General features: G+C 35.8%; 1 protein-coding gene across 1 annotated transcript; it reads right to left on the minus strand.

Moving 5' to 3' along the window:
* Positions 1-7,709: 7,709 nt before the first annotated feature.
* LOC124632412 (DNA-(apurinic or apyrimidinic site) endonuclease) lies at positions 7,710-11,663 on the minus strand. The gene is made up of 6 exons (XM_047167246.1): positions 11,491-11,663; positions 10,142-10,982; positions 9,890-10,051; positions 8,546-9,124; positions 8,219-8,399; positions 7,710-7,985 (listed from the first exon to the last, which is right to left on the minus strand). The coding sequence occupies exons 1-6, from the start codon at positions 11,515-11,517 to the stop codon at positions 7,844-7,846; spliced, it is 1,932 nt and encodes a 643-aa protein (XP_047023202.1). The 5' UTR covers positions 11,518-11,663; the 3' UTR covers positions 7,710-7,843.
* Positions 11,664-12,612: the final 949 nt, after the last annotated feature.

Consider the following 12,612-nt stretch of genomic DNA (forward strand, 5'->3'; position numbering starts at 1 on the left):
ACAAATTATTGTTATGGAGATTAAATCTTATTGAATTAAAAGAAGAAATCAATTAAACCCAAGGCGCACATTCCGACTTATATTTTCTTATAAGTCTGTGTTGCTTCATTAAATGTGTGATTAATCTTTGGAGACAGTAGGTAGAGATCAATATTGATGAGCCATGTTTTAATACAACTGAATAAAATACTAATGAAAAAATGTGCAATCTATGAAAGAACGATGTAATGAGTCATTTGCCTTTGATTTTGTTTACAAGTTTAAACAGTAAGACGCAATATGGTTATCAGATGTTTTATTTTTTTAATTTAATTAGATTCTGCTAACTGCAATATGAAACTTGTTACTCTACAGATGACATCAGCTCTTGGTCATTAGGAATGTCCTATCACTAAACTAACGTATTCAGTGTGTAAGTACCAACCACTTACGAAAGTCGGACTATTATAATGATCTATTTCTAAACTAAAGGATAAGTATGGGTACGGCAACAGCGGCTGTTCAGCGAGTGGGACAAGTCTTCATGTCTTCAAACCATTCCCACGCTGAAGGCTGTGAAGCCCTTGCATATTGAGCACCAGGTGTTGTAGTGACTACTATTCTGAAAATTAATATCCGCCTGTTATCAGCACTTAATTTGCCTTTTTGTCAACTCAACTTTGATTGCATATCAGTAGCTATAGCCGATTATGTTCCCATGCATAGGCTGAATGTCTAGGGTACCTACCAGCTGTTTCAGAGTAAAGCTAGTGTATACAGTCATTCAAATTAATTTATATCAGTTTTCTCCATATTTATAGTGTTAGTATAACCACAGATTATATAATAGTTACTACGTAACAGATAAATCACTCCATACAAAAAAGTGCATACCTACTGTTATAAGCACCTACAAGTTCCCCGACTACCTACAAATTCATAGCTGCGTTAGAAAATGAACCTTAAAAGCTCCAGCGCTCGATTGTTATTTCAATGCGATAGCGCACAGTTCAGTGACCGCGACCGTGCCGACAGCGAGCGTAGGGTTGCCTCTTACAATTAAATAGGGAAGCAAAGTTACGCTTATTTGTAACTGACTCCCCAAATCAATGGAGGTGCCCAACTACTTTTCGAGCACAGAACACGCAAGTATCCTATACTTACCTATTACCCCTGGCACAACACCGCTGACCGCTGATACATACCTACTTAGGTACCCAAAATTGGTTTCTGCGCAGCGATATATATGCAATATTCCAAGCCACCATTTAGTTGGACGAGAACTACACCTACTTATACTCGAAATGTTTTTAGCTACAAAACTCGGTAATCATTGCATGTATAAGTGTAAGGTATAAGTATCTATAATTTAAGTATCTAAAGTAAGTCGCTTATTTTTAAAATGACAAAGAAGTATTTTTACTTTAAAAAATAGAAACCTATGTATATTCATACATAGGTATAAAATATTTCTAAATGCCTATACATATATAATAGGAAACCTTTATATTTTCCTACAATAATCACATATACACCCACACAAATCAAAATAGTTCTTCAGTTTATTAGATAATTTTAAAAACCAAATAAAAAATTAACAATAACTGACCTGTCTACATCTATAGGTAAATGGAAAAACGTAAGCTTTATATTTTTTCTTTTACTTGATCTGCAACCAAGCACAGCACATAACTGGCCAGGGGCCCGATTCTCCTAAGTTAATAATGTCAAAATCGAATAGAAATCGAATCGCAATATGATCGCAATAGCAGTTTTAATCATATCGGGCATTCTGCTACTAATAAAAGACCAATCGTATTCGATTGACATTTGATTGGTGTGCGATTGGTGTGTGATTGGTCTGCTATTTTGGTGATTTTGGTCTATACGGTTGTTTGCTGTACAATCATTTTGCAATCGTAAATCATTTGCAGACAAAATGATTCATTATTGAATGATAGAAAAGGATAAAAACGTTTATTACAAAGAAAAAATAGCGAAATGCCACATACGCTTCAATCGTAATCGAGTCGGGATTGGATCTCAGTCGAATCGAGTCGAACGTGAATCGTATGTCGCTTAAGTTAAATTAGGAGAATCGGGCCCCAGAGGTCGTCATGTTCACAAATAAAAATAATAAACATAAAACGCGCGCGTCGCGAGCGGCTGTTGAAAGCCCTGTGCCGCGTGGGGCTACCGGTAACCCAGCGAGCGGTGTGCGTTCGCGCAGCGGAATGTTGTTGAATTTAAAGATTTTAATTATGCAGATAATTAGTGTAAGACGTCCTATAATTGTGTATGGTAAATAAAAATTTGTGTATGCAGCCATTGTGGAGAAATTCACCAAAAACAGATTCCGCTGGGCGAACGTTGGCGAACGTTGTCCTGGCGGAACTTTTTTTAATCCATAGACTTTAGAAGAAAAGAGACGTGTCCGAAAATTAGTGTGTATTTGTGTATAATTGATTATGTATGAATGAAATCAGTGCATGCATAAACTTCGGAGAAATTCAAGTTTCCGCTACGCGAACGTTTGGCCATTAGCTAGTTTTCATATAAAGCGCTTACATAGAGAGCTGTAGATTTTTACATACGTTGTTTTGAATTTGTTTATATTTGTTTAAAAAACAGATTTAGAAAAAGTCGTAGGGTTTAAAAGATAAAAATATAAACGTAAAATACACTTATTAGGTCTTAGTTCTTAAAGTATGCAGTTTGGGGTCTAGATTTTCACGTTTACACAAACCTTGTAAGTGTCTCCAACATGTTGCCAAGTATCAATGATGTTCCGTTAGTAATTAAAAAGTTATAGGATATTTTACCATGAACAGATCACTGTTTACAAAGCAGTCGAATATCACGACGTTCTAAAGGAATTGCATGGTAAAATGTATGCCAATAATTAGTTTAATCATTCAACTATTCACTTGCAAAATTTCATGTCATTAAATTCAGTAATTAAAGAAAGACAATTATAATACTGACGGAGCATCGAAACCCTACATAATCCGACCAAGTTCGGATAGCTACAAAAAAGCGGCCGTGCCATATGTCTAAGCAACGTTCTTAACTTGGAAGGTTAGTATATTTATTAATATGGTACAGTTGCGTACACAAGCGTTAGGAAAAAATAAAACAATTGCATTTCTTGAATGAAAAATATTTTTTTAATAATAATGCCACTATCTACGATAAAAATAAATATTAGTATTAGTATAATAAGTATTTTAGTTAAAATACGTAACGTTTATTGACGTTATTTTTAATCACGTAGTTAAGTAATTTATGTAAGTAATAATAATAAAAATATTTTTGTACACCGATATTTAAATAGAGAAGTACTTGTTAATTGAAGGTTTATTTTTATCGTAGATAGTGGCATTATTATTAAAAAAATATTTTTCAATCAAGAAATACATTTTTTTTATTTTTTCCTAACGCTTGTGTACGCAACTGTACCATATTAATAAATACTAACCTACCAAGTTAAGAACGTTGCTTAGACATATGGCACGGCCGCTTTTTTGTAGCTATCCGAACTTGGTCGGATTATGTAGGGTTTCGATGCTCCGCCAGTATTGTCTTTCTTTAATTACTGAATTTAATGACATGAAATTTTGCAAGTGAATAGTTGAATGATTAAACTAATTATTGGCATACATTTTACCATGCAATTCCTTTAGAACGTCGTGATATTCGACTGCTTTGTAAACAGTGATCTGTTCATGGTAAAATATCCTATAACTTTTTAATTACTAACGGAACATCATTGATACTTGGCAACATGTTGGAGACACTTACAAGGTTTGTGTAAACGTGAAAATCTAGACCCCAAACTGCATACTTTAAGAACTAAGACCTAATAAGTGTATTTTACGTTTATATTTTTATCTTTTAAACCCTACGACTTTTTCTAAATCTGTTTTTTAAACAAATATAAACAAATTCAAAACAACGTATGTAAAAATCTACAGCTCTCTATGTAAGCGCTTTATATGAAAACTAGCTAATGGCCAAACGTTCGCGTAGCGGAAACTTGAATTTCTCCGAAGTTTATGCATGCACTGATTTCATTCATACATAATCAATTATACACAAATACACACTAATTTTCGGACACGTCTCTTTTCTTCTAAAGTCTATGGATTAAAAAAAGTTCCGCCAGGACAACGTTCGCCAACGTTCGCCCAGCGGAATCTGTTTTTGGTGAATTTCTCCACAATGGCTGCATACACAAATTTTTATTTACCATACACAATTATAGGACGTCTTACACTAATTATCTGCATAATTAAAATCTTTAAATTCAACAACATTCCGCTGCGCGAACGCACACCAGCGAGCGGTAGGCATTTATCGCGCGCAAGTACGTCGAGTGACAGAGGCCTGGTATAACTTAGCCTAATGCTCAGCGGCGGCCCTAGCCATTGCGAGGCTACGTGCGACAGGTCTATGCGAGGCCCTTTGTCCTACGTGAAAAGTATGTGTCGCGAGAGTAAGTTGGTGTTTTGATTTAGCAAATTAATACAATTTTATTTTTACTACAGTTTATATATTTAAAGAATCACAAAATGTCTCGAAAAACTGCTTTTTCGATATTATGATTTTATTATTCGAATTCTCAAGACTATTTCGGTAGTGGGATAAAGGACAATGCCTAAAAACGTCCCCACCCACCAACAGACTTGAAAGTAGTGTCATCGGATGTACCTCATTTAATAGATCATTTCTTATTATGGAGACACATTCCAAAAGTATGGGGTTTAGGAACTATAAGACAATTTAGTATCCTTAATAATCAATTAACTTCAAGTTTGTTAACCAATTACTGGGAGTTGCGTGGACCGATTTTGATGTTTTTATTTTTATTTTAAAGAATCTATCTCAAAGTTAGTCTAATTTAATTTTCATCAAGATCTTTTAAGCAGTTTTTGAGTTATCATCGGTTAAAATAATCGGTTTGAAGAGGCAATGTAGGATGTCGTAAGGACACCTTCACCGCCACCAACAGACTTGAAACTAGCGTCATCGGAAGCGCCTCCTTTGATAGATCATGATTATCATAACGATTTACTCCAAATGTATGGGGTTTTAGAAATATATGACATTTTATTATCCTTAATAATCAATTTACTTCAAGTTTGTTAACCAATTGCTCGGAGTTGCGTTTACCGATTTTGAAATATATTTAATTTATGTAGACAAACTATCTCAAAGCTAGTCCGATTTGATTTTCATGAAGATCTTTGAAGCAGTTTTTGAGTTATCATCAGTAAAAATATCGGTTTGAAGAGGCAATGTAGGATGTCGTAAGGACACTTTCATCGCCTCCAACAGAGTTGAACCTGGTGTCATCAAAAGCGCCTCATTTGATAGATAATTTCTTACTATGGTGATGTACTCCGAATGTATGGGTATTAATAAGACATTTCATTCCATACATAATCGAATCCCTTCGGGTTTTTCACTGACTACCTACCTAGATTTGAGTAGACAATGCTGATTTTTTTTTACATAACGAAAGATTACTTCAAGGATGGTGTTATACAACTTGAATCGAGAACTGACCAGCAGTTTTGAGTTCGTTTCTTTGACTTTTGATTTCTTTAATCATTCTGTTAAACTCAACCGGTATAAAATAAACTTGTTGGAATGCAGATTGATGACTTTAAATTATCAGATGCTTGTTATTGTTATACAATTGTCATTTTACGCATAATATGGACTTTTATTTTCGAAATGCTTCGGCATAAAACTCAACTGACATTATTAGTTTTGGATGTTCAGGATGCCACCTAATATCAATGTTTTAAGAGGGCGATTGTGAGTTGGGTAGCTTAACTTGGGCCGCTTAACCATTCAGCTATTCCTTAACCATGTGTTCTTTTTTAGATGTAACGTTAAATAATTAATGTCAATACCTATTAATGATTTTTACTTAAGAGAAAAGTTTTATGTTTTTTTTTTGGATTTAAACATTTGTGAGTTCATATAAAATATGGGTTTGTTTTAAAATATTTTATTTATTTATTTCAATAAGTAAGTTTTGGTCGTAACTAAACTATTTACTAACTATCAAACTGGGTTAGGTTTACCACAGTTTTTCCCGTTTGCTCAAAAAATTATTAGTCAGTTCTGTCCAACAAAAAATGATAATCAGAATCGGCTTAGTCTTAATTAATTGCTTTATACACCTACTAACCTAACCTAACGTTACGTTAATTGTGGATACTAAAATGTCGAATATATCTTAAACCCCAAACATTTGGAGAATGTCGTCTTAGTAAAAAAATATCTATCAGACATGGCGCTTCTGATGACATTAGGTTCAACTCTGTTGGAGTCAGTAAAGGTCCGTACAAAATCATTAAACTAATTATCATTCTAACCGGTGATAACTCAAAAGTTACTAAAAAGATCTAACGTTGAGACTAACGTTGAGACACGTTCTTTGCATTAAAACAAAAATAATCAAAATCGGTCCACGCAACTCCGAGTAATTGCTTAACAAACTTAAAGTTAATTGATTATTAAGGTTACTAAAATGTCGTATATTTCCAAAACCCCATATATTTGGAATAAATCGTTTTGATAATCATGATCTATCGAAGGATGCGCTTCCGATGACACTAGTTTCAAGTCTGTTGGTGGGTGGGGACAGGGTCCATACAAAATCCGGCATTGTCCTTTCAATTAAATTATTTTCTAATATATATATTTCAGCACCGAGATAATATTCAGCTCTTCGTATAACTGATTCAGGGCCGTCTCTAGCTCATGTAGCGCCCTGGGTGCAATCAGGACCCAAGCGCCCTCTACTTATGTATTGAAAGATTGTGACTTGAGTAGTTCGAACGTCGTAAATAAGAAAGTTCATACGGAAAGTAGGAGTTATTTTCTTGTTAATAAAAGGACTTAAAAGCGGCGCTACCTTCTAGGTTCGGCTAAAAAAGGATGAAAAAAATAAAACTAGTGGAAAGTAAAGCACCCGCGAGCGTAGCGAGCACAAAAATTTTTGAGCTTTTTGGGTCACTAAAGCACCTAAACTTGTATAATCAAGAACAGCGCAAGGTGAAGTCGCGAGCGTAGCGAGCGCGAAAATTTTTGAGTTTTGGGACATAGAAGTACTCTAATTTAATGTTAGAAGGAAAGGTATTGTCAAGTGAAAATCCGCGAGCGTAGCGAGCGCGAAAAAAATGTGCATTGAAAAAATGAAATTGAAAAATTGCACATTTTTTTTCTTTAAAAACCAGATATATATTTTTTTATTATAATTTTTTTACATTAGTGTGGGTTGTAGCGCGAGGCCCCCCCAAGCGCGAGGCCCTGTGCGATGGCACAGTTCGCACACCCCTAGGGCCGCCACTGCTAATGCTAGTATTAAATTAGATTCTCAAAAATGTAATTGTAATATAAACCAATTATTTACCATAATTTGGGAATCGGTTCAGTGAGTGTGGTTACAACTAGATATCACAGTTTGTATTTAGAATATTTGTTAAATTTAAAGCAAGATCGATTTGGTCGTTATTGGTATTGCTAAGAAATGTCACCAACAGTCGAGTTACACTTTTTTGCTATCAGTCCTTCAGACCAAATACGAATAGTTTACATATAAATTATGCGGAAGAGATGTTTGAATATTTATTGGAAAAACCCCAGCAAGTTATTTCAGGTGACAAGGAACATATTGTAACGCACTAGGTCTATTGAAAAAAAAAACGGCCACATACAGTTACGTTTTTTTATTTTAATTCCATTCACAAACAATACAAAAATAATCGGAAAAATTGTTGATCTTAACTGGAAATGCGTTTCAAAAACCATATTATTATGGAATATGTTATATTAATCACTGTATAATTTATTCTTTAGGTTTGTCGGCGGTGCTCAGGTGCAGAAATAGAGATAAAGGACAATGGTCGCTTCCGTACACTCCATCTCTTATAACGTTATCACACAAAGCTGGTAATAGCCTTTCCGATATTATGAAGTAGTCCAAACGCCTGAAAAAAAAATCAATTTTGTAATCCTGGTGAAAAACATAGCAAGTCTACTGCTATGTATAAATAATATCCTAGAGACGATGATAAATAGAAGATCCAACAGCTAGAATGTAGCTGTAAAATAATGGTAATTTTTCGGAATTTCGCCGTTTAATTGCCGGTAGGTGGTAATAATGACCGCATCAAATTCCTGAAAAAAAATATTAGCTCAGTAGTTTACAAATAATTCTTACCATCCTACATTTTTCGCCCGGCTATTCATCATGTAAGTCCAGAACGTATATGCGCCAGTCTTATCCGGGTACAAGTGGCGATAAGTATCCACAAAACCTTCGCCGAGCAACTCGGTCATACCCTCGCGCTCTTCGTCAGTAAAGCCTGCGTTCTTTCTGTTCGTTTTAGGATTAGCTAAATCTGTAAGTGATTACGTCAGTCAGATTCTTATATTAGATAGCATGCAACATCTACTCACCGCATGGATTCCAGCACATGATTAAACTAAAACTACTCTCAAGCTTGTTACACCCAAACCTTCTACCAAATAAAAATGAATCAAGTACCTATTTCTTTGTGTGAAACGTTCATATCCCCACAAATTATCACAGGCTTCTTCTTATCTAATTCCTTAACATGTCTACGAAACTCTTCGTTCCATTGCAGTCTTTTAGGGAGTGTGACTAGTTTCCGTCCAGCGTTCGGGACGTATGTACAGACTAGGTAAAACTGCTCGTACTCTGCTGTTATAATACGACCCTCGCTGTCTAATTCCTCATTTTGTAACCCATACACAACATTCATCGCGAGTTTTGTTGTATAAATGCCTACGCCAGCGTAGCCATCTTTCTCGCCTTCCACCCAATACGCATGATAGCCAGGAACATTCGCTATTTCACTTGGTAGTTTGTCTTGTGAACATTTTGTTTCTTGAACGCACAATATATCAGGTTTTTCATATTTGAAGTAATCAAGGCCACCCTTAGTTGCCCACGCCCTTATGCCATCCACATTCCAGCTGGATATTTTAAAGTTCCAATCTTTACCCTGGCTGTTGGTAGATTTATTTGAGAAGTCCAATGATTCAAAATCAGTTAAAGCTTTGTTTTTAGGCGGCGCTTTCTTTTTGCTATCTCCTGCAGGCGCTGAAATATACGACTTCAGTATGAAACAGAATGTATGAACATTTATTCACTTCATTATCAAAACACTGTTCATTCATGAAAATGTCATATGTTGTTTCATTGCAAGTGAAGATACGCCCAAAACAAGTCCAATATTTCCTTCCATTCTCACTTTATAATACTAGCCCAAGATAACATGCATTTAGGTTTTGCCAATTGAAGAGGTGTTATGTTGCGAAATAATTTATTTCTTAATGAAATTGATACCATCATGCTACAATATATATTTTTTTGCATCTTAAACAAATGGACCAACTTAACACTGCTTAACTTTTATAGTAAGAGAACCTCTAATAGCCATAAGAATAATCATGCTTAAAAAATGTTTACTTTCTGTCTAGATTTTCTTTAACTATTAATTAGTCCACCACATTGGAATCCCAGTATTAATGATTAATAATGTCATAAGGTACTAAGAAGTATGTACTAGATTTAATGTAGGTACTGTCCCATTATGATAAGATGTACTTAAGCTTGTTAGCCTTATTCCTACTTAACCATATTATGATTTATAAAGCATACCAAGTGCAGCATTACTTTTATAATACAGTAAATTATTGTCAATGTTATTGAGACTAATAGAAAGGTAGAAAAAATAATAAAGCATTGTACATATACATTTGGAAAAGTTTTATTATGAATAATTAATGATAAAACACACTTAATCATAGTAACTCAAAACAATATTCGTCAAATTTTAAAATTTAAATTAATAGTACTAGTTACCCTTATCGTCGGCTCCCTTGCGCCGACGTTTTGATGTGGGCTCGTTATCTTGTGCTTCCTCCTCAGACTCTGTGGTTGGTTCAACTACTTTCTTCTGACCTCTCTTACCTTTGGCTGGTTTTGCTTCAGCAACCTCTTCATCATCATCATTTTTTGCATCAGCTAAAAATAATAGTTAGCATTGTAATTATGAATCGGATAAACATATCTTGTATTTATAAAAAAAATATAGTTAATGGGCTAAGACTCTACCTTTTTTGGTTACCTTCCTCTTTTTGGAGGAAGGAGTTTCATCTTCATCAGCATCGTCATCAATATCTTCTTTAGGCTGTGCCTTCTTCCCCTGATTCTTTCTGCCTTTTGGTTCTTTCTTCTTAGGCTCAGGCTTTTCTTCTTCTTTGAGATCATCCTCATCTGCATCTAATTCTGGTTCCTTTTCTTGTACTTTGGCAGGGGCCTTTTTCCTACCCTTTGGTGCAGGCTTTTCTTTGACCTCCTCCTCAGTAGTATCAGACTTGTCTGCTTCTGGCTCAACCTCAACTTTAGCCGCTTTCCTTCCCCTGCCCTTAGCAGCTGGTTTAGGTTTCTCTACTTCTTCTTTTGGACTATCTTCACTTTCTGGTGTTGCTTGTTTTGCTTTTCGACCTCTGCCTGTTTTTGGTTCTGCTTTCTTAGCTGCCGGTGCTTTTTTAGCCTGTTTCTTCCTACCCCTACCAGCACTTGGTGCTTCTTCAGTGTGTCCATTAGCTTCACCGTCATCACTCTGCTCATTTTCCTCAGTTTGAACAGATAATTCCTCATCTCCTGATTGATCACCATTTGCAGCTTGTTTATCTGCAGGTGGTGTATCATCTACATTCTTCTTGCGACCTTTCTTAGCTGGAGGGCCTACTTCCTCACTTTTGTCTGTTACCTGAGGTTCTCCTGAATCACTAGCAGCTTTCTTTCCACGTTTAGGTTTTTTGTCAGTGACTGGGGCAACTTTTTCATTCAGTTCTATGTCAGCTTCAGGCTCTACTTCTGGCACGTTTTTAGCTTTTCCGCGCCCTTTTTTGGGAGCGTCATTTTCAGCTACTTTGACATCAGCAGCTTTCTGGAAAAAATTGCTAAGCTTACATTGACTACTCACAACAGTAACTCATGAAGCTAAACTATTGAATAGGGGATGCGTTTAAGTTGAGATTTCCATAAAATTGTTATTGATATGAAATAAAGACTAGTCCGATATCACTGCTTAGTAAAATGCCGCGACAGTAACATAACAGCTTTCTTTGAAAAGAAATAACGGTCAACGCTAGTACGCAAATACATTCTGAGATTCACAAACAACAATAAGTGGCGCCAATTGCCGCCAAGACTTACGTAGTGCCTAAACGTGTTCGAAATACCCCGGCGCAATTCTAACGGCAGAAAACATTTATACGCACAAATATTATCAATGAAAGACACTTCGAATTGATAGCAAACGATTCATATGAATTGAAGTCGGATAAGTCTGACATTAGCACTGTTAAGTGCTCATCGATAACAATGCTAAACCCGTTTGTAAATGCAATGCAAATAAACCAGATTTCTAGTGGTTAATATCAAATATATCATACCTTTGTTTTTGCAGACCTTGGCGCCATTGTCACGAGGCAAATGTTTGATGAATTACCGCGGATTTCACAATAATTACAAGCAAATTCTTACTTCACCCGTCTAAAAACGCGTTGTTGAGAGCAGGGGTGGCGGGCGAAGTTTCCGGCAAAATGACAGATGTTGCTTACCGCCACTGCCGCCAATTTTTGCCAAATATTTTTTTAAACGTTTTTTTTTATGGCAGTAGGTAAGGGCAGTACTAAAGCTTTGAGCACATTCGATTTCGATTTCATACTATTGTCTATGAATAATGAAATTCAAAGGTATCGAAAAATTGATTCAAAATTCTACAAATACAATTTTAAATATTATAATATATATAAATACTTTAATAATATGTGGTTGTCATGAAACAGTCATTACGGGAGCGTTTCTTTGGCCGCCTGAATAAAGTTCCTTATCAGGCGGCAACAAGGTTCGCGCCTATAATGGTTGGGTCATGCCAGGGGCCCGATTCTCCGAATTTTACTTGAGCTAAGCGTCCACTTGTCGGTATCGTACGCAACGGACGCATCGTACAAAACGGATAAATATTTCACATTGCGTCCACTGTATCGGCAACGTACGGATTACCGACGGTAAGTACCAGCATACGGATTGACGATGCCAGTTCATTCGGATTTTCATAGTAAATGCACGTGTGGACTCTGTGAGAATGGAGGAAAGCGATGAAGAACAATTTGTCGTTGTAGCTTGTTTGTTAGCAGAAGAGGAAGATTTGGAAAAAAAGTCAACAAAAGAAAACCTAGTATCTGGGTACACAATTCAAGAAGAAATCGGAACATGGAGAATTTCACACCCTATTTCCTGATTTGTTATACGATGACACAAAGTTCTTCCAATATTTTCGTATGTCGCAAGATAAATTCAATTATCTTGTTGACATCCTGAAACCACATTTACTGAGACAGAATACTACATACAGGGAGGCTATAGTACCAGAAGAAAGGCTGATTCTCCTAAGTTAATAATGTCAAAATCGAATAGAAATCGAATCGCTATTGCGATCATATTGCGATTCGATTTCTATTCGATTTTGACATTATTAACTTAGGAGAATCGGGCCCCTGGACTATTGCAGC

This window comes from Helicoverpa zea, chromosome 8, assembly GCF_022581195.2.
Source record: "Helicoverpa zea isolate HzStark_Cry1AcR chromosome 8, ilHelZeax1.1, whole genome shotgun sequence".
Lineage (NCBI taxonomy): Eukaryota > Metazoa > Arthropoda > Insecta > Lepidoptera > Noctuidae > Helicoverpa > Helicoverpa zea.